The 22,813-nt window shown below is 44.7% G+C and overlaps 1 protein-coding gene across 2 annotated transcripts in view; it reads left to right on the top strand.

Moving 5' to 3' along the window:
• EXT2 (exostosin glycosyltransferase 2) overlaps positions 1 to 22,813 on the top strand; it is a 137,688-nt gene that overhangs the window by 80,396 nt on the left and 34,479 nt on the right. For both annotated transcript variants that reach the window (XM_047775934.1, XM_047775933.1), the window contains 2 exons: positions 8,656 to 8,845; positions 16,738 to 16,904. In XM_047775934.1, the coding sequence (XP_047631890.1) occupies positions 8,656 to 8,845; positions 16,738 to 16,904 (357 nt within the window). The remainder of the gene's footprint in view (positions 1 to 8,655; positions 8,846 to 16,737; positions 16,905 to 22,813) is intronic.

Below are 22,813 nucleotides of genomic sequence, written 5' to 3'. Positions count from 1 at the left end.
AGCCTGGGAACTTCCATATGCCTCGGGTGTGGCCCTAAAAAGACAAAAGCCAAAAAAAAAAACCCACTTATTTCTGAACAAGTTGTAAGAAGTCTAAGTTGTTAACTGTCTTCCTTAGTTGAGTCTGCAGCCTTTGCTTTTCTTCATCTCTTGTGTGTCTGTCGAAAGTGAAGTCAGATTAAGCCGTCTGTGTTCTTGTTTTTCAGAACAATCAGTTTTTTTGTTTGTTTGGTTTTGGTCTTTTTTGTCTTTTTAGGGCCATACCCGCAGCACACGGAGGTTCCCAGGCTAGGGGTCTAACTGGAGCTACAGCTGCCGGCCTACACCACAGCCACAGCAATGCCAGATCTGAGCCGCATCTGCAACCTACACCACAGCTCACGGCAACGCCAGATCCTTAACCCATTGAGTGAGGCCAGCGATCAAACCCGAAACCTCATGGTTCCTAGTTGGATTCGTTTCCACTGCGCCATGATGGGAGCTCCAGAACAATCAGTTATTTTTTATGGATGGGTGAGTGAATGACACAGCGCAGCAGGTAGACTTCAGACTTGTCCCCAAGTCTTTTCTCTCTCTTCCCGAGCCTGCTGGAAGTCACCCTTCGGTCTCTGTCATCCTCCTGCTTCCCAAGTCAGCGCATGCCCAGTGGAGCGTTATGCTACCGAGTGGAGCTGGAGAGGTTTAGCAGTTCATGCAGCGTGGGCTGTGTTACTGATCACCCCTTTCAGGTCTCCCAGCACTATTAACATAAACATCATCTCACCATTTTGGACAGGGGACACCACCCTCATGCCCATTAGTAATACGACGCTAATGCTTAACCCTTCCATTGCTCTCTCTACTTCAAACGCCTTGCCCTATATCCATTGATAGGGAGTCTCTCTGAACCAACAGGAGAAATGAAAGGGTTAATTCCTTTTGGTTTTGCCCTTTGACCACTTCAGGATGAGAGGCATGATGAAATACTTTTCAAAGTCTTCAGTGGAAACACATCATGCATAATTGGAGCAAAAAGGAATAAATCAAAGCTCCCCCCCCCTTTTTAGTCTGGTAATTCGTAATTGAAACCACATTGAGGTAAGGGTTGATAACTTCAAAACAACCTAGAAAACTGCCCTTTCTATCAAGGTAGGGATAGGTAAGGCTCCTTAGAACCAGGGGCTCGAAAGCTCCTGTGTAATAAGCCTGTCCTCTCCTCTTCTCCTCGTCTGACTTCTCACTTTCCCGCTCTGCCACAATATCTTCATTTAAATCAAGTATGGGTGGACTCAAATATCTGCTTAATTCTCTTCTTGTCACATAAAGTTATTGTACATAGTGATGTTTTTTAAAAAGTCACTGACATGGTGTGTAATAGGGGTTAAATTTCGAATCATCCTGCTTTGAGTCTGATTTCTCCTGTCTGGAATTTGGTTGGTTTGGGTTGAAAGAGTCCTTTCGTTGGTGATGGAATGTGGTCTTCCTGGCTCTTGATTTTATAATCCTCCAGTTGTTCCGGCAAGAACATTTCAGAATGGTTAGCAAAAGGCCATTTGCTCGACCTTCCTCCACTTTCTGTATTTTAGGTAACCTTGGCTAGAGTGGTTTTGGTTAGGCTTTTATAGCACTCCCATGACCTTTCCACTTCCTCTGTGTGAGATTGCCAGAGGCACACCCAGCTAGTTGAGTTTGAAAACCCTTTCTTGAAGGAGAAGACCCCTTTGAACTGGTGGTTGACTTTAAGCCTGGCCTCCCAGGGCTTCTCTTTCAGGGGATCCTGACACCTGAACCCACGACTCCCTCCTCCTGGCTTGTCTGTTCACTGCTAGCGCATTCACCAGGGCTTTCCAGAATAAGCGACATGCTAGAAAAGAACGTCTCAAAAGCGGGCATGTGACGTGATGGCTGTCATGGCTATCATGGATTACTTTAAGAGTCTGGATTTCTCACTGGAGCTTCCATAATGAATATTTGTAGGAGGCGTGGAGGGTGAGATGAACGAGCTCTCTGGGCTCAGTGGCCCTGTCGAATGACACACCCTCCTCCAGTGTCTCCTCCCACTGTGGCATGAACAGTTGCACGGAGTGTATCTGTCCATTGAGTTGAGAGCCAGGGATCGAGGTGCAGCTGCCAAAGCTGGGCTTAGCCTTTTCCTCAGGTCTCTACTGCCGGATGCCTGGGTTCATGCCCCATCTTGCCATGATGGAGATTTAATCAGGCCACAGAGTTAATTGCCTGCATTGTTTGCCTTTTCCCTGGCAGAAGTCAGAGCCCTGAGTAAATTATGGAGCTTTAAATTTGCTTGATTTCCTGCAGAAAGTGGGGTCAAGAGGTCCCAGACTGTAGACACTCTCTTTGGTCAGCCAGCAGGGGGTCGGTTCTAAAAGGTATTTCAGAGGTGACTAAATGCCATTTTTGAAATGTCCTTCTCCAGTGCGATTTTTCCCTCTGGGGGTTGGTTTGTTGACCTTAGCCCAGCGGAGTGGGGTGTCTGTGTGAAGGCATACGCCCCAATTAGAGCTGCCTTTCTCCACACTGTCACTGAGCTCCAAAGGCAAATGGGATTACGTCTGAGGAACAGGGGAGCAACCAGCACAGAAGCCTAGCTGCAGATCAGCATTTCCCATTTCTGACCTTTTGAGATAGAACATAAAGGTAGCCGTGTTAATTTATAAGTTAAACAATACTCAGAAAGTTTCAAAAGAAGTCGGCAAAAAGCTAGTCGTGAGTTTTCAGAAGAAACTCTGTCTTAGGGGCTTTTCCTGACGTGGCGCCAGCCTGCGTGCCTCTGAGGTCCCTCCCTCGTCCTCCCGGCCCTGGACCTGGTGGAAGCAGATCTTGGCACAGCCGCTCGGTTCACCTGGGCTGCTTTCTGCTGCTCGCAGTCCCCTCCTCGCCTCCTCTTGGGAGACGGAGGTGATGGTACGGACCTTCGTGTTCCCACGGGACTTTAGGACTTTGGTTTCTTTGCATCGTAATTTGGCTCTTTACCCAGCTCTCTCCCCTACCAGAGGATGAGCATTTTGTCAGGAAGGAATTTTTTGTCTTTGGATCTTTATCACTATTCTCGGCTTATAGTTTGTCCTCAGGAAATGTTGACTGAATGAACGAGCCCCGGGAATATTGGTCAGAATGATTGCTGAACTGCCAGCACCGTCGTTTTAGTGGACAAGAATATGAATTGGAGCGAGCTAGGAGTTTTCTGTGTTTGCTTTCGGCTGCCATTTATGGAATTCTTTGTTGAGTCCTCTGCTAGGTCATAGTCTGATTTAATCATCATCTCCCTGGGAGGAAGGTACGATCCTGCTCTCCATTGTGCAGGCAGGGAAACTAATAAGACAGACGTAGTGCAGCATCCAGATTCAAGCTCCCTATTAAATACCCTAATCCTACACTTCTTCAGAATACTTAGCACAATAAGATTGTTTGTGTTTTAAAATGAAGGAATTGAGGCGTTCCTGCTGTGGCACAGTGGGTTAAGAACCTGACTGCAGTAGCTCAGGTTGCTGCAGAGGCATGGGCTTGATCCCCAGCCCTTTGCAGTGAGTTAGAGGATCTGGCGTTGCTGCAGCTGTGGCATAGGTTGCAGCTGCAGCTTGGATGCAGTTGGATTCAGTCCCTGGCCAGGGAAGTTCCATATGCCACGGGTACCACCATAAGATAAATAAATAAATAAATTTTAAATAAAGGAACTAAGTTCGGAATCGTTTCAGAGCTCTGAAGTCACTCGTTTGCGTGTTTTTTAATGGTTCGCAGCCACACAGGAAGAGGATGGAAAAAAGAGGATCCAGGTCATTTGGGCCCCTATCATTTTAAATAAGTTTCTGTTGAGTAGCACCAAGCACTGTGCTAGGTACCAGGTGTTATAACAGTTAGGGCTCCTGTTTTCAGGGAGCTTTCAAGATAGTTCAACTATAACAGGTAGGAAGAAAAAGAAAACCGTGGCAGTAAGAACAGTGTCTTTGGAGAGGCAGAAGTAGAGGTGGAAAATCCAGGTAAACCAAGACCCCAAAGCATAGTAAGGTAAAGGTAGAGAGGATGGGAGGGTTTCATTTCAGATCTCAGTGCTGGAAGATGCCTCGTGATCACTTAGCTTGCTCCCACCCTAGTTTTGAGACCTGCAGAAAGTAAATCCCAGAGAAATTGCTATTGGCTCCCTTTGTCAAATGCTTGTACAGGTCAGGTGCTTCACATGTAATACCTGTGTACTTCTATTAACCTCTAGATAGTTAAGAAATGATAATTGAGACATGAAAATTAAGTAATTATTATGTTAAGTAATACTACCTAGAAAAGTAGTCATAGTATTATGATCTTATAGATACAGGGGCAGGAGAGGTTAAGTGCTTTGCCCAGGTCACAGTTTGTAAGTGAAAGAATTTGGGTTTAGATTGAGAACATGTGATTCCAAAACTGACCCCAAACGTGCTGGCTCACTTTTCGAAGTCATTTGTATCAACCTTGGTGTCAAGCCTGTAGCATAGTAAGTATATGCCCAGCAGCTTCTGTGTTGCCTCTGTGTTCATCCCAACCTCTGTGTTTTATGGGGAGGCGTTGGCAGGATCTCAGAGCTTGTCATGCTCCTTTCCGAGCCCTGTCTCCCCAGCATGCTGCCTCTTCTGCCTCTCTGGTCTTCAGGCCCTATTTGGTATGCAAGTGAGTGGTGCGGAAAACCAAGCACCGAGTTACCGAAGTTACCATCCGCTTCCCACCCTCCGTTCCTTGGCCTCCTTCCCCATCCTGTACCCATCCGCCTCCCAAAGGGAGCTGGCAAAGGGATGAGGCTGGATCCCTTGTCTTGCCAGAGACTCTGTTCCTGCTCCCTGGCAGCGCCATGAAATCAGAGCTGTGATGCTTTTCAGGGGATGCCTTGGTTTAAATTCCAAGGGATTGATTTCTGAAACCAAGCTTCGCATCTTGCAGGGAATTTTCCTCTCCTTTTAGTGTCATAGAGGCATGCAGGAGTGCTGGCGTCCCCCACTTCTCCCAAAGAACAGACCTCATTTTGTTGGAGGTTTAATAGTTTTTCCTTCTGTGTTAGAGGTGTATTTACCTTTTTAAATTTATGCGTTCCCTTTGTGTCGGTGTTTTATATTCAGTGTGTTTTTATTTCATGTACTCTCTGAAATCGTAGTGTTTGGGTGGGCTTTTCCTTAATCGGCCCAGATTTGCTTATCAAGGATAAGGAAAATCTTCAGCGTTCTTGTCTCCCAGGAGAGATAAACTCCGCGTTTCCCGCAGTCCCAGTTTCCAGAGCCTGTGCTTACCCCGCTCTCAGTTGGAGGGCATGGGGAAAGGCTGCCACCGTCCTGCAGCCCTGGCTCTTTGCCCCTTCTGTCACAGGTTATGCAACCTTGAAGGTCATTCATGGTCTCTTCCTTCCTTTTGGACTGGCAAAGCAGATCGTTAGACGTCATTCACTGCTCCTAATCCCACAGTTTCATCATCTGTGAAATGAGAATAAGAGCCAGCTCTTCTGGGGTAGTCGAGAGGCTCACATGAGATAATATATGTAGAGCACAGTGCCTAGCACGCCTAGCCCTCAAGTAAATCTTGACTGTTTGGACATCACGTGTTAAATTATTTTACACACTTCTTTAAGAAAATGTGTGTGTGTGTATCTTCCATTTAAAATGGTGATTGTCAGAGTTCTCATCATGGCTCAGTGGTTAAGGAACCCAACTAGCATCCATGAGGACTCAGGTTCAATCCCTGGCCTCACTCAGTGGGTTAGGGATCCAGCATTGCCGTGAGCTGTGGTGTAGGTCACAGACGCGGCTCAGATCCTGAGTTGCTGTGGCTGTGGTGCAGGCCGGTGGCTACAGCTCTGATCGGACCCCTAGCCCGGGGACCTCCATGTGCCACGGGTGTGGCCTTAAAAAAAAAAAGACCAAAAAATAAAATGGTGATTGTCAAGTATAAGAGCATTGTGTTGGGAGGAGTAGAAGAGTGAGCTGGGGTGGTGAGGGCAGAGGGACCACGAACCTGGGGGGTTACTTGTGACTGAGGCACAGGGCTGCTTCCCAACTTCAGTTTCCGTACAAGTCAGGAAGCTGTGAAGAACGAGACAGGAGTAGAAAACGAAAAGGTATTCCTACAAAGGTAATCAGATGTTAGGGTACAAATTAAAATCCAGTCAACGTCCTGAGAATACTGCTTAAAGCCAAAGCGTGATGCGATGTCACGGAAACAGAAAGTCAGCATTAAGAAGATAACCTTTCCTGTTGTGTCTCTTGGTTGTGGAATCTAATTATGGCCTGTTGTGGACATTTTGGCTTTAATATCCTGATTGCATGAGGACTCCAGGAATCCCACTCAGTCTCCTTGAGTTCCCGTTCCATGTGTATTCCATGTGTTTGTGTACATTTCCTGTCCCATACTGTTACATCTGGCAAACAGCTGTTGTCACATACGTGGTGATGGGTGTCCATCAGTGATATGGATGAGGTTGATGAGGGGAGGGGGCCTTGGGATTCCCAGAGTATGAGAGACTCTAGGGAGTGTCAGCAGCCAGAATAACAAGACGTTGCACATTCAGCCTCCTCCCGGCCAAGATGAAGTTAGGTCCTGGGCTTTCCACATACTAACATGGGAATGTGAATGTAATTAATGCCACTGAATTGTACACTTCAGATGGTTAAAATGGCACATTTCATATTTTACCACAGTTTTTAAAATTTAGTAACCATAATATACCCAAAACCATTGTATACTTTAAGTGCATACCTTGTAAGTGTACAAATTACATCTCATACAGCCGATCGAAAATATAAGAATGTTTTAACAGTCTTTTCCTATTTTCAGTACAAAAAATTTTTTGTTTACATTGCTGCATTAAAAATTACTTAATATTTTAATGGTAGCAAAGAATTTGAATTTTTTCCACTACTTTTTAAACTTTATTTTGTAAAAAATTGAAACGTAAGGTGCGAAAATTGTACAGCGAACTCTCATACTCATCATCGAGATACGTACATTTCATTGACTCTGACTCAGTGCTCAGAAGTGATGTGCTTTGATACGGTTTTTGTTTCACTGGGCTTTTTGTTGTTGCCATTTTGTCTTTTTGTCTTTTTAAAGTTCAGTGTACTGATGCTTATTCAGCCCTTTCAATCTGAAAGTTTGCGTCTCATAGCTTCTGTTCTGAGTACTTACTTAATTTCTTTGATATTTTTGTTTCTTCCATATTCTGTGTTTTCTTTTTCAGGAGCCTCCTATTAGATGGATGTTAGACCTCCTGGATTTGTCTCCTCTTTTCTGTCCTGTTTTTCATCCCTTTTTGTTCACCAGGCTGGAATAAGTCATCATCTTTATCTTTGAATCCTGCCTTTTAAGAAGATTTTAAGCTGTCATGTTTTTAATGTTCAAGAGTTCTTTCCTGTTCTTTGGTAGGTCTTTTAAAATGAAAAGAGCAATTCTTATTTCATGAATGAAAAGTCTTCTCTCTCTGAGGATATGATTTGTCGTTATTCTTTTAATTTCCTTCTACTTCTTCTGTTGTCTCTGTTTCCTCTGAATTCTGGTTTTCCTCTGTGTTTATTTGGTTTCTGTTGCTCATGCTGAAGATGTTCTTGAAATGTCTGAGTCTAGGATCTGTTTGTGATTAAGAGGGAAGCACTAAAAACATGATCAGAAGTTCTTTGTTTAAGGGAAGTGTGTTGCCTGGAGGGGCTTCATGATAAGATGATGGAGCTTCACTGTAAGATGACGGAGCTTCACCCTTAAGATGATGGAGTTTCAGTCTTAGGATGATGGAGCTTCACTGTAAGGTGATGGAGCTTCCCTGAAAGATGCTGGAGCTTCACTGTAAGAGGATGGAACTTCACTGTAACATCTTACAGAGTGGCAAGGGCTGCTGATGTTTGGGGAATTGGAGGGGGAAGAAGGCCATAGAGTCCATCTTTCGAAATACAGGCTTTAGCTGCATTTCCCTCTCATTTGTGCTTCTGTTTCCGTGTCTGGAGCTTCGCTTTTCTCAGAGAATGAACCTCCTTTCTCTAGCTCGGGCCGGTAAGAAGAGTAGTTTTCTAACTGAGTGGCCAGGCGACGGGAAGGCTTGGGCCCTGGGTCTGTCATTGCTCCTCACAGATATTTTAGGCAGTCCCCCTGTTTTCAAGCCCTACCTCTTCCTCACGCCGTCCCACCAAGAATAATCGCGGGCCTTTGTGGGGCTAACAGTTGGGACTTGCTTGGCTTGTTGCCCCCTCCCCCTTTGTAGGGACTTGGGTTTCAGCTCTCACTCTCCTGCTCTGTCAGCACTTCTCCAGCCCTTTCTGTCTTTCAGAAACATGTTTCTGCTGCTCCTCAGCCGTTCCCATTTGATTGTCTGGGTCGATTTATATTTCATGTCCATTAACTGCCATTTTAGTGGGTTTGGGGGGTCTGGTGGTAAATGCATGTGTTTAACGGGCCATGTTTAACTAGAAAATCTGTCCTCTGCAAAAATTCTCTGCTCCTTGTTCAGAGAATTTTTTCGTATCAGAGCCGAATTAATTAGAGTGAGTCAGTACAAATTTTGAGAAGGGGAAGACTTTGCACAGTTGCTTGGCTCTTGGATTGGTCACGGGAAATGCCCCGAAATCTCCCATGTCTGGGTTTATCAGTGAGGCTGATGGAGAGATGAGACTTGTTGTTTCTAGACCCTTCTCGGACCCACAGTTATCTGTTCTCTTGCAGAAGTGGGGCAGTGTGAGCAACCCTCTCTTCCTCCCACTGATCCCCCCCCAGTCTCAAGGTTTCACGGCCATCGTCCTCACCTACGACCGAGTGGAGAGCCTCTTCCGGGTCATCACAGAAGTGTCCAAGGTGCCCAGTCTGTCGAAGCTGCTAGTCGTCTGGAATAATCAGAATAAAAACCCTCCGGAAGGTAAGACGAGTGGGGAAGTGGTACTTTCAGGAAAGGCCCGGTTGGGGTACCTCTTAGCTTGATCAGTTTTTGGATGGCCAAGTTGTTAGCATTCCTTGTTTTAGAAGAATTTCCCTGCTTTGTCAATAGTAATGCCATTTCTGAGTCAGCATGACCCCAATTTTCTCAGTCATCCCCCTCTTGTTCTAGGGTGGCCCATTTAACTCTAAGCCCATGGCATGCTCTGTAGCCACAAGTGTTTGAGGGCTTAGGAATCAATAGGATCAAAGGCCATCAGCCTTGGGAAAACAGATCTTGGCTCCCCTCAGTCATCTCAGCTGATTTGTTTACACGAAAACTCAGTTTAAAAGGCATTAGTTTTCTCCTTCCTTATCTCGGCTCTGATACTGTGCTCTTCTTCAAAAAAGAATGGCCTCACCTCTGATAGGGAAAGTCAGCAAAGCATGCCCTCCTCAGGCTTGAATCAGCCCCTTAAAGTGAGCCCTCGCTGGACGCTCCCACTGGCTCATCCATAATCACTTTGTTCCTTGCCTGGGCCACCCCTGTAATCTGCTGGCTGGCACGACTGCTTGATTCATTGGATTTGTTTTTAATTCAGGACGCACAGAGTACCTTCCACCTGCATTTCGTTTCTCATTCAGTCCGTCTATTACTGATCCTAATCCCAGAGACTTCAAAGCTCCTGCCCTTTATGGCCTATTAAAGCCAGGAAGTTTCTGATGGATTAGAGCAAGGAATGAGTTTGAAGTTTGTAATGTGCACCACTGTCACCGATAAGGTCTAGTTTATTGCCTGACAGTAGTATCTGCACTTTTTATGGCTGTTCCCATTTAATTGGTCATACTGAAGTCGGGACGGTCAACCCTGGAAACTCCTGGTAGTAGATCCATAGTCTAGGCTGGGAGAAGAACACACTTCTGTCTGTGAGGCAGACGAGAACTTAAATGTCCAACTGAGACATTTAAGAATTTTTTTCTTGGTGAGACTTTTGTTCTCTGCGATGCTCAGTACTTTGTTTTTAGATTCAGGAAGCCCCAGGTTAGTAAATGAAGTAGCTATTTTAAACAAAGGCCTATATTATACCCTGAAGCACACAGCCTTTGTATCATTACTGTTGTTATTATCTTTCATGCTCAGTTTTTTCCTCCCACAGCTAGTTTTCTGGATCGTTTTGTTTGTTCGACTCTCAATAAAGGAGAAAGAAACCGTAGAAGAAAACGGAAGATCTAAGAGGAGGGAGGATGAGGCGGCGGGAGGGGCAGGAGCGGCGCAGGGAGAGTCGTGGGGGTTCCCGAGGGAGGGGGACGGAGGTACTGAGGTGTGGGTCCACGTCCCCCTTTGTGGAGGAAGGCCGGCTGTCGTGCTGTGGGCTCGCTCCTGCACGGAGGCCCCAGCTTGCAGAGAGAACCCACCCTCTGGCCCAGATAGGCAGAATTCTGGGGCGAACTGCAAAAGAGGCTTCTCCTTAGAACCCTTGGTTTAGCCACTGTGGGCTTAAGGTGAGTTGGTTTTTATGAATTTGAGTTACTCCTTTGGGGCAAGTATCACTGCAGACTCCAGGAAGGGAGAAATCTTTTTCTTCTTTGTGGGTCTAAGCCCCTGCGTTGGTGTAACGAAAAGCAGGAGCACAAACTTAAGTATTGGGGCTGGGTGTTGTTTTAATTTTTGGTACACCCTACTGAAGTGTAGTGGTTAATTTTATGACCAAGAGTTTCGTTTATTTCTGAACTGTTTCGGCTCTAGGGAGGAAAGAAAGCCCTCAACCGACAAGGTCCTAATTTTGACACGTGTAGAGGCTGGACCAGCTTCTTTTCTAACCATGGTTTTTAGGTCAGGGCTCTGGCTCTGGCGTTGCGGTTGTTTGGGGGAGAACATGAACCATGTTTAATCGTCTGTGGGGTGTTTGTTCAGTTGGTAAATGGGCCTGTCAGCTCTGGCCCTTATGCCAGCAAAGGCATCTGATTTCTCATGTACGGCATTAGTAATATATATATTTTTTAAAAAGTAAGTCCAAGGCTTTGAAATAGTAGAGGCAAAAGTGATGTTTTTCACTTTCTCTACATTTACTAAAATAAATACTGTGGTTAACATGTCTGCTGCCGGGAGGATTAGTGTAGGCAGAAATCCCCCCCCCCTTTTTTTCACTCTCCAACCCAACCAAATACTTTTTTCTTTTTGGTTACATTTAAGTCTAAATTGCTGGGTTTGAAGTTTAAGTAAATACTTAGACGAGGCAATAGAAATTTCCAGCGAGCTTTCATCACATTGGCTTTGAGCTCTGTCAGAAGGCAAGGCAAGCCACCACCTTCGTCCTCCCTAGCCCTTCAGTTTCCAAACGTGATGGATAGAGAGGTTATTTGGCTTGGCCCCTGGCCTCAGTCTGAAGGAAGCTGTTACTTGTACATTTCAGATAGGTTTAACTCAGCCTTCTGTTTGAACCGATTTCGGTTTTAAGTTTGAATTGATCTTGGGAGTCAGATTGCGACTTTCATAGCTCTTGGTAAGCAGGATGGGATCGGCTGAGCGTTGCAGGATGGTCCCCTCGGAAGAGGTGACAGAGACGGACATCAGCTCCCTTCCTTCGGGCTGAATTCTGGGATCGTGGGGAATGAGGGTCGTGAGGACCAAGCTATACCTTGAGCAGCTCAGGCACCCCTGGAGTGAGCTCAAGATTTGTACGAAGATAACCTGACCGTCTACTCTGTGGATCTGCAGTTGTTTGTGACAGTGATCGGACGTGGCAGGATAGGTGTGGGGTCCTTGTCACCAACCTGAACACTTCGTAGTACATCTGCCAAGCGGAGGAGGATTCTCCTTGTTCACATCTCTCTTGGCATCCAGTTTGGAGAAAACTGTTAATCAACGCACATTAAAAAAAGCAAAAATCCTTATCACAAGGAGTTCTTTTTCTCCTTCAAGCTGGACTAAAGCTCAAAACTAAAGTTGTTAGCGGACTCAGCTCTTTGTTTTTCATAAATTCGACAGTTTTTGAGAAATCTTACTTTTCAGACTACTCTGGGAGTAAGAGCCTGAAGATTTCCAGCTGTGACACTATGCCTCCTTCGGCACGCTAAGAAGTGACCCCAGGTTCTTCTGTCTACGGCTCTTCAAATTGTCGAAGTGAAGTGCGTAAGACTTTACAAGAATCCAATTGTGAAGATGAGAGTGATGGAGTGTTATTATCACCCTGTATTTTATAATAGCTTTTATATGCAAGGAATAGGAACACATTCTGTTGTTAGTCTTTATGACAAACCTGCAAGGAAGCTGTTATTATCCCCATTTTCCAAAAGCGAAACTCAGATTAGTGGAGTAATTTGCCTCAATCACAGAGCTGCAAAATGGCAGAGCCAAAAATAAACACAGGTCTCTCTGGATCCAATGCTCATGCCCTGTACACTAGGCCCCGCTGTAGCAACTCAGATTGCCATTTAGCGGTAGGAAAATCAGCATGCTTTGTCAGGTCTCCGATTTGGGATAATGCAGATGAACCAGGGGGCTTATCTTGGGCTCAAGGAGAGGCAGAAAAGTAAATCTATTCTTTTGAGAATACTAAGGCAAAGGAAAAAAAAAATTCCATTCTCTCTCACCTATATTTTTCTTTCCTACCTTGTGCTCCTGTCCTGTTTTTTAAAGCAGAATTGAAATCCCATGTCAGAATTATCTGCTTTAGGGCAGGGAGTAATTATATTCTTTGACTGCTACCCTCTTCTCCCTGTATTCCACAGAAAGGATGCTAAAGCCTGAGAGAAAGGTAGTTCCCTTCTTAAAGGGCCTGTTATATTTGAAAATGTGAAAACAACAAGCTGGGAATTCTTCTTCTTTTTTTTTTTTTTGTCTTTGTAGAGCTGCACTAGTAGCATATGGAGGTTCCCAGGCGAGGGGTCAAATCAGAGCTATAGATGCCAGCCTACATCCCAGCCACAGCAATGCCAGATCTGAGCTGTGTCTGTGACCTACACTGCAGCTCATGGCAACGCTGGATCCTTAACCCACTGAGCAAGGCCAGGGATCAAACCTGCATCCTCTTGGATGCTAGTCAGATTCGTTCCCACTCAGCTACGACAGGAACGCCCCAAGCTGGGAATTCTGTTTGGAGTCCCAGCTTGTGGTCGTGATGGTTTCCGTCTTCACCCCGAATCATCCTCTTTGGCCTTCCTCACCCTCTGGAACTTCCCCATCAAAGACTTCATGGAGGCAGGTTGGTTCTTTACAGACATTGTCTCGAGAAATGTTTTGGATATACGCAGGTGGAGAATGTGGAAAGTGGTCTGTTGGACGTGCCGTGCCCACTCCCCACATGAGCGCCTCATCCAGGAGGAGCACCATCCACACTTAACACAAGCAGCTAGTCTGTTTCCTGTACACTTTGCAAGAAGAGCGGCTCTTTGTCGCCTTGTGAAATAAACGTGGGAAAGACCCCGTGTTCTTCAGTATCTTAGGTTTTCATTAGTTCCATCAGTGCCTTAGGTTTTCTCAGTTTTAGAGGATTCATGGCAGGGGTTCTGTTCTTGAAGTGGACATTGAAGATACAAGCTGAGGACATGCTGCTGGATTGTCAGAGTAATGTACCCGTTCTAACATGTCCCACTCTGCCACCCCTCCCTAAGGTTCAGAAAAATCCTTTGCTCTGGAAATAGATGCAGACTTTCAAGGAAAAGCTCAGCTGACATTTAGTGCATTTCTAGCACGTGCCAGACTACTAGACACGTTCATGTTCATTCTCACATCTTCTCATGTGTGAAGATGGTATTACTGTTCCATCTTCATAGTCAAAGATGCAGGTACCAAGTGGTTGGCTTATTCAAGATCACATGGCTTGTAAGGAATACACCTGAGATTTTTAAGCTCTCTCCAAAGGCCGTCCTTTCTGTGAAATGTTTCTGCCTCATTCCGTCCTGAGACCTCAGAGGCATCTAGTTTGGTCTCTAAAGTTAGAACATTAGAAGTAAAAGGGCACATTGTGTTGCTGAAGGCATTTTATTCCATCAGAAAATTCGTACCTATTTTGAGTCTAAATCAGTCTCCCTGTAACACGAAGAAAAGCCCCTGTCCTCTCCGAGCATCCCTCCTGCGCCCTCTACTGCCAAGGCTTAACATCGTGCCAGCTGCAAAGCAGAACTGGTTACAGGGTCCGGTTCCAGGATCACCAACAGGGCAGTGAAGGGTGAATTTGAAGCTAAGAGACAATAAATTGAACATGAGTGTATTTCGTTTCTTTAAGCACCCTCTAGAAATCCTGGATTCAAGTACCTACACTGTCCTCATTGACTCATAGACTCTTTCTCGGTTGTTGGTACTGCTTTCCTGTTGTGATACCAGATAAGAATACACAGGTCCGCTGGAGGTCTACAGAGGTTCTCAAAATGCAGTCCAGGGACCCCTGAACATCCCTGAGTTCCTTTCAGGGGGTCTGTGTGGTTAAAATTATTTCATAATAATGCCTTTCCTGCACTTTCCTACTTTTTCAAGTGTATAGTGGAGTTTTCCAGAGGCTACATGGCATGGGTTGGCATCCACTCCAGTGGCCGATGGAATGTGTGCTCATGGGTCTTGGATTTTAAAATTCCCTTGGTTTTAAGTTAGAATACAATAAATGTGTGTGTGTGTGCGCGCGCGCGCGCACACACACACACACGCACAAAAACAACCTCTGGGGTTCTCAGCAGTTTTTAAGAGCACAGAGGAATCCTATTAACAAAAGGTTGAGAACCATTGGTCTAATCGGTAGAGCTATAACTTCCTTTACTTTAGGTGTTGAAATTTATTCATATTTTATAAGGATTTGGAGATTTATGACAGGATTTATTTTCTTTATCTGGAAGAGGGAATGGGAAGCAAAGGAGAATAAGGGTGACAGCTGGGGAAACTTACTTAATGTCATTGTTTTGTTCCAGATCTAGGAAAACATGGGATTTTTCGTGCTGTAATAGATGATACAGGTCCTCATTACTTGTTGATGTTAAACAGATTTAGATTTAAATACTGGCCTCATCCTTTATTAGCTCTGTAACCTCGGCCAGCTTACATAACCTCTCTGGGCTTTATAAACCCTGCTTTGTAAATGATTTCTGCCCCATAGGCTTGTCAGGAGGCTGAATGACATTGCAGCTATAAAGTGTCTGGCGTATACTGGTTGCTTAATAAAGGTCCTCTTCTCTCTGCTCATTCTTCTTGGGAAGAAGGGACTTGCTTAAGAACCCCGTGGATATTGCAGAACTCAGGAATCCAGTCTCTCAGTCCTGTGCCCATCCATTTATCCCAAGGATATTTATTATATAACTTCGGACCAGGAAAGAAACTAAGATTAACCATAGGTTTATTACTGATTAAAAGGCAGTGACCCATAGGATCGTTTCCTTGGTCTCTATCTCAGTCCTTTCCCAAACATGCTTCTTTTTGGAGTTAACAGAATTTTTTTTTTTTTTTTTTGCTCCTTAGGGCCACACTTGTGGCATGTGGAAGTTCCCAGGCTGGGAATGGAATTGGAGCTGCAGCTGCCATCCTACACCACAGCCACAGCCACGCAGGACCCAAGCCGTGTCTGCAACTGACGCAACAGTTCACGGCAATGCCAGATTCTTAACCCTAAGCGGGGCCAGGGATCAAACCTGTATCCTCATGGATTCTAGTTGGATTCGTTACCTCCGAGCTACAACAGGAACTCTGAGTTGACGGCTTTTTTAGGCTCTGGGCTTATTTAGAACTCGGAGGATCTTCCTTAATTATAGGGCCTCTTACTTGCACAGGCATCTTCTGAGACCCGTGGAGCACCCCAACAATGTGTTGCATGGATATATCGTAAATTCTGGAGACGTAAGATATTTATTTACGGTCGGTTAAGACCGCCCTTTCCCCTCCTGATTGTCCCTGTCATACTTCTTCAGCGTGGTGATTTTGGAGTGGCCACAGGCATTTTAGGGCTTCAAGACTCCCAAAAACTAAACCTTCCCACAATTATGTGATGGGCTTTTGGAAGCCGTGTGATACCTTTTCTGTTCAAATTGGCGCACTGCCCTCTGTAAAGAACCCTGAGGTCTATGACATGGATCCTGTACCAAAGAAGTATTAATTTCATGCTATGCTAAACACAGCATTTTAAAATAAGGAACCTGAGGTTGAATTGCTTCAGTCATTTCAAAGCAGACTGGGAAAAAAATGTAAGGCGAGTCATGAGTTGGTGTTTCTTCAGTATACCAGAAAATCCCACGTAATTGGACCTAGAAACTTGATAGCTACTCTGTAAATTGGTCGTGATGAGAAACCAAACCCAATGAGTCAGGAGAGCGGGGCTGTCGACGGGGTAAAGTGCTAAGTTAGGAAAGCAGAACTCACTCGGGGCCGCAGTCCGGCGAGGGCCGAATTAGGCAGCCTGGGGGCGTCGGGGAGGGCGGGGTGGAGGTGGGGGCCTGGGGGCAGCGTCTTCGTCTTCAGCACATGTCTTTCCTAGCGGAGCTGCAGGCGGGTTGTGAGCCGGGGTGTGCCTTCCTGAAAGGGCTGCGCAGAGGCCGAAGGGGCCTGATGTTCAGACCACGGGCTGGGGTGAGGCTGCCCAGGGCCGTTCTCCTCTTGTCCTCTGACCTTCATCAGGTCGTGCTCCTCTGTCTCTCAGTTGTGAGGGAAGGCAGTTCGTGGATTCCCGTTAAGACAGTATTGAGAATCAGTAGTGTTGTGAGGATGTAGAGAGGATGGAACCCTGTACAAAATAAAATATGCTCATAAGAATGCATTTGTTAGAATTGCCCCTCGCATGGCTGTGCGTGTGGGTTTCATGAGCGTCATGGGCGTAACTTGACTCTTCTGTCCCATTTGGGATAATGATGCTCTCACCAATTTACCTCCTCACAAAAGATACAAGAGTAATCAATACCCTGGTGTTTTTCGTTTTCCAGATTCTCTCTGGCCCAAAATCCGGGTTCCATTAAAAGTCGTGAGAACTGCTGAAAACAAGTTGAGTAACCGTTTCTTCCCTTACGATGAAATCGAGACGGAGGCCGTTCTGGCCATTGACGACGACATCATCATGCTGACCTCTGATGAGCTGCAGTTTGGTTATGAGGTAGGAGGCTTCCCACAGCACATTTCCACGGTTGATATTTACTGCCTAGTACTGCTTGTCTTTCCTCGTGAAGCGTGTCCTATTAGGTGCTCTAAGGGCACAATTTCTAAATCCTCGTCGAGTCCAAAAGCTGCACTTAGGAGTGTGGGCTGTGACGCTTCCTTCAAACTTTGGGGCAACCCTATTCCAGAATGACAGCTGTGCCGTCCACCAGTTTCGGGAACTCCCAAGGAGAGTCCCAGGGGGCATTTTCAGAAGAGCGCCTATGGCATTTAACAAGCGCTTAATTGATGTCTCCTTGCCTAGCACGTCCCCGACTCAAGCAGCTGGGCTTGGCAGCAGTAAAAACATCAGTAAGCGAAGAAGCCAGCGACGCTGACAAACAGAAAGCAGACCCTGTTGATGGCTTTCTTTCTGAGTTTTAAGTGGAGAGGCTGGCTGCCTGTCTTTGGGGAGAAACATTCTCTATCACCGTTCATTCAGTGCCGCTGATGGATTAGACTGGGTTCAAGGGTTGAGTATGGAGACCAGGAAAGGTCTCCCCCGGGGAAAGTGCCAGAGCCGAGGCCTGGTGAAAGCAATAGAAATTGATGAGTCCTGTCAGGGAGGACGCACGGAGATGCACGATGGCGACAGGCAGAGGCTGCGGCTGCCCGGGCATGGTGGTGGCATCAGACCAGGCGAAGCAGTGTGCGAATCAGTTAGCTATGGCTGGCACGGGGAAAGGGTGGAAATTTATCCCCTGTGCTCACCCTGCCTTTGGGAGAGAGGGGACCATCTTTGGTTGACTCAGGACTTGTTAACTTTGAGATTCTAAGAAATGATGACATTGTATTTAATGAAGCCGTATTTGATATATATATATATTTATTTATTTATTGTAGAAATCTGTTTTCTAAGCCTTAAATTAAAAGCGGATTTCAAGGGGAAGAAGTAGGAATCCCCCTGCCACCACCAAAGATCAAAAGCTCAAGTTTCACCAGGCTTTTTATTTTATATATATATATATTTGAGTGTAAAAGAAATTGTTTGTGAAACAGACTGATGTGTGATACCCTGATTGATATCATTACTGGCCAGTGAGAGGCCTGAGGGTAGCTAATAAACATACACTCGTCTTTCTGGATTGATTTCATTCACAGAGCTGTCTTTTATATCATTGCATGTAGGGTGTTGGATGATTTTTAGTACACTATCGTTCCCGGGGTTTTTTTTTTTTTTTTTTTTAAGTAAATTACCTATTCCTTTAGCCAACTCGTGGCCAAAAGATCAGTTTTTTTCTGCCAGTGTTTTCTCTTTCCATTCACATATAATGGTTTCAGACGATCCCCAATGTGTTTATTTTCGTGGTAAAAGGGAGGCAGAAAAGAGAGCATTCCAAATGAGGTAGCCAAGATGGACAGAGTGCTACCTGTTTGGTATTTGTGGTTGGTCGAAATGAAGTCTAAGGAAAGAAAGGTAGACGAGATGAATTGTTTTCAGCTTCGAGTTGGAACCTGGAGACCTCATGAGGCCTGGAATCTCTTTCAACCTTGAATTTGTTTCAAGCAACAAAAACAAATGTGTTGATGAGAGGAGGGGCAAAACCCAGCAGGACTGAGCTTGAATCTTGCCCTCTTTGCTCTGATGCCGTGTTTACGCCACATCACCTCTGGAGAAGCCGTTGCCTTTCAGAGGAGGAGAGGCCGGGAGAGCCCTCATCCCCACGGCCTGCAGTGTGCTCTCGATGCTGTAGAAGGAACGGCTTTTCCAGCCGCCGTCTCTGTACACGTACTCTGTTCCTGTCAATTTACTGGGGGGTTACGGACATCTCTTAGGATCTTTTCCTAAACCTGCAAGGCAGTTCATTGTTTTTCTTTACTGAGCCTAAGCAAGGTTAGATAACTTGCACATAGTCACGCAGCCAAATAAGTAGGAGGGGTTTAAATCCGAATTTGTATCACACTATGCTGTCTTCCCTGAGGATTCTACCCTGCCAGAGACGACTGGTCCTCAAAAGTAGTCCTCAGAACCATCAGCATATCACTTGTCCCTCCCTCACTAAATCACCTCGGTGCTAAGGACAACAGGTATTTTCCTCAGGTTCCCTACCACTGGCGCTTTAGGGTAACTCTGTCACATTATTTCTTGCATAGGAATTAATTTCACGAGCAAAGTTAGGATAGCCCTGGGTCCAAGATTCTGCTCTGTCACCACGGATAACTTATGTAACCACTCTGGGTTGTGGTTTATTCTTACATAGAATGGCAGTGACAGTACATCCTTGGTTGGGTGGTCATGTACGTTAGGTAAGGTTGTGTATTGCATAGCGCCGCCACACGGGCGGCACTCAGTAAGTGCACGTTCTGGGTCAGGGGCCATGTGCTCTGTCTGCCCTTCACGAGATGCCGAGTTAGCTGCTGCTGCCCTTCTCATCAGTCTGCTGTGATTCATGAGAAAGGTTGGTGGTGGTTTTCATCATTCGAAAGGGATGTTTCTCTTTTGGAGATGGTACAGTTTTGTGTTGAGTCAGAAGACAGAAGATGGTGCTTCTAAATCCGTTTTTTTATGCCAAAGCCTGGGATTATTTTTGTGCAGCCTTGATGAATTAAGTGAATAAACAAATCAGTTAACAGAAATTTCTGTCCAACAGAAATTTGTTGACTGCTAGTCATCCTTCAGCACTCAGCACAAACATTTCTATCTCAGAAGGTCTCAGAGAGTCTCCCGACTCTACCTCTTTGTGAGCAAATAATTAACCATGAAGGGTGTTGTTTACTGTCTGCTTTTCCTCTAGAACATAAGCCCCATAAGGGCAGGAACCCAATGCTGACTTGTTCACTGCTGTATCCTCTATGCCTAACCTAGTTCAGTCCATTCAGCAGTTACTCAATAATATTTGATGAATGAATAAATCTCCAGTACAACCATGCATATAAAAGACAGGAGACAGATTATTAAAGAGATAGGAGACAGAATATTAATACTGAGATATTATTCTGGCCTGCATGCTTGTCATGCTTCTCCACTATCTGGATACAGCCATTTTAGAGAACAATTTGGAGTTTAAAATGTTAAACGTGTTTCTACCATGTGACTGGCCCCGCCAGTCTTCCCACAGAGGTTTACGCTAGAGAAATAAGAGCATATAAATGTATTAGTATTTGTACTCGCGGAAGTCAGAAACTGGAGGAGAATGAAAAACCGGTGTCTCCCACAAATTGAATGAATGTCGTATCCATGCAGGAGAATACTGCTGAATAAGAGACGGGCCATGACCCAGCAACGTGGATGTATTTAAAAATAGTTATGCTGAATGAATGAAGCAAGACGAAAAGACATTGCATGATCTCATTACAGAAAATACAAACTGGTCTTTAGAGATCAAAAGATCCGTGGTTACCTGCAGACGGGGTGGGAATGGTGAATCTGGGAAGGAGGGAAGAGTAACAAAGGGGCACAGAAGACTTTTAGAGGGAATGGCTGTGTTCGCTGTCTTAATTGGTTTTACTGATGTATACAGATGTCAACTATAACAGTTTTTAAATAGGTTCAACTTATATGTCAACTATATTTCAAAAAATATAATTATGTTTATACTCTTACAATAGCATAAAAAATGAAGTGCTTATAAAAAATAATAAAATGGGTTCCAGATAAGTTCTGTGAAAACTACAAAATATTGGAGTTCTCATTGTGGCTCAGTGGTAACGAATCCAGCTAGTATCCATGAGGACGCAGGTTCGATTCCTGGCCTTCCTCACGGAGTTAAGGATCCAGTGTTGCCTTGAGCTGTGATGTAGGTCGCAGATGCAGCTTGGTTCTGCTGTGGCTGTGGCTGTGGTGTAGGCCGGCAGCTATAGCTCCTGTTCTACCCCTAGCCTGGGAATTTCCATATGCCGCGTGTGTGGCCCTAAAAAAGCAAAAAACAAACAAACAAACAAAAACAAAAAAACCCCACAATTACAAAATATTGCTGAGTGAAACCGGACGGCTTCATAAATGGAAAGATGTTACCATACATGTGGCTCCAAAGACTCACTATTATTAAGGTATAAGTTCTCCCTAAGCTGAGGTATAGATTCAAAGCAAGCACAATCTAAATCCTAGAAGGATTTTGTTTGTTTGTTTTTGGTTTTTAGGGCCATACCTGAGGCATATGGAGGTTCCCAGGCTAGGGTTGAATTGGAGCTATGGCCACCGGCCTGTACCACAGTCACAGCAATGCAGGATCCAAGCCAAGTCTGCGACTTAACATCACAGCTCGTGGCAACTGAGTGAGGCCAGGGATCGAACACACAACCTCTTGGTTACTAGTTGGATTCGTTTCTGCTCCGCCACAATAGGAACTCAGGCTTTCTTTTTTTTTTCTTTCTTTTTTTTTTTTAATTAAATGAAATCGATAAGCTAGTTCTAAAATTGAAGGAGACTTTTAAAAATGAAAATAAAATAAAATTGAAATAAAAACATTATAGACCTGAGAAGCCAAAGCAATTTTAAGAAAGAAAGACAAAATTGGAGGACTATCTTATTTTAAGACATAGAAAGCTGCAGTAATCAAGACACTGTGGTATTGGTATAAACGTAGATGGATAGATCAGTGAAACAAAGTAAAGAGTCCAGAAATAGACCACACTTGTGTGGTCAATCAGTTTTCAGCAAAGAACCCAAGTCAGTTCAGTAGAGGTGGGACAAGCTTTTCACTACATGGTGCTAGAGCAATTTGCTACCCATTTGTCAGTTCAGAATGCAGAAATTAAAATTATAAAACTTCTTAAAACAATGGAGAAAATCCTAGTGTATCTGAGCTGAACAGTGATTTTTTTTTTCAATAGGCAATAGCACAATTTATATAAGAAACAAAAACAGATAAATTGGACTTCATCAAAATCAAAGATGCTTAAAAAGGCACTTCCAGGAAAATAAAAAAGACAAGTCATTTTCAGAATATATAAAGAACTCTCACACCTCAGTAAGAAAAAAATGTCAATTAAAAATGGGCAAAACATTTGAGCGATTACTTCACCAAAGAAGATATAGGATGCATACTAACGTATGAAAAAACTCTCCCTGTCATAGTCATTAGGGAAATTCTAAAGTAAAAGCACAATGAGTATCCCTATGTACCACTGGAATTACTAAATCAAATTGAAAATACTGACAATGACGCATGTTGGTTAGACTGTGGAGCACCTTAGAACTCTCATACGTAACTGGTAAAATACCCTAAATGGTACAACCGGTTTGGAACAATGTTTGGCAGACTCTCATAAAGTTAAAAAAGTTGCACTTTTCATATGACCCAGCTTTGAAAAGAAATAAAAAATATGTCTACACAAGGATGTGTACTCAGTGTTCATAGCCTTATTTGTAAGATCCCCCAGGTAGATGTATCGGCTGGCAAAGGGAGAAACATTGTGGCATATCTATGCTGTGGAATACTATTTAGCAGTTAAAAAAATGAACTGGAGTTCCTGTTGTGGCTCAGCAGGTTAAGAACCCAACATAGTGTCCAGGAGGATGCCACTTCAATCCCTGGCCTCACGCAGTGGGTTAAGGATTGGTATTACCACAAGCTGCAGCATAGGTCACAGATGCGGCTCAGATCTGGTGTTGCTGTGGCTGTGGCTGTGGCAAAAGCTGCAGCTGCTGATTCAGCCTCTAGCCTAAGGAACTTCCATATGCTGTCGGTGTGGGTACAAAAAGAAAGATAAAAAGGAAAAGAAATGAACTACTAACATGTGCAACAACATGAATAAGTCTCAGAATTGTTATACTAAGTGAATAAAGCCATATGCAAAAGGCTGCTTACTGATGTGTCTTGTGTGTGAAATGCTAGAGTAGGAAAGACTGTATCGCCAGGGCTGGGGAGTGGGATTGACAACAAAAGAGCAAGCGGGAACTTTGCAGATGATGGAAAAGTTGCTGCA

This window comes from Phacochoerus africanus, chromosome 4, assembly GCF_016906955.1.
Source record: "Phacochoerus africanus isolate WHEZ1 chromosome 4, ROS_Pafr_v1, whole genome shotgun sequence".
NCBI lineage: Eukaryota > Metazoa > Chordata > Mammalia > Artiodactyla > Suidae > Phacochoerus > Phacochoerus africanus.
Note: the sequence above shows the minus strand (reverse complement) of the source record. Positions and strands in the feature narration are given on the sequence as shown.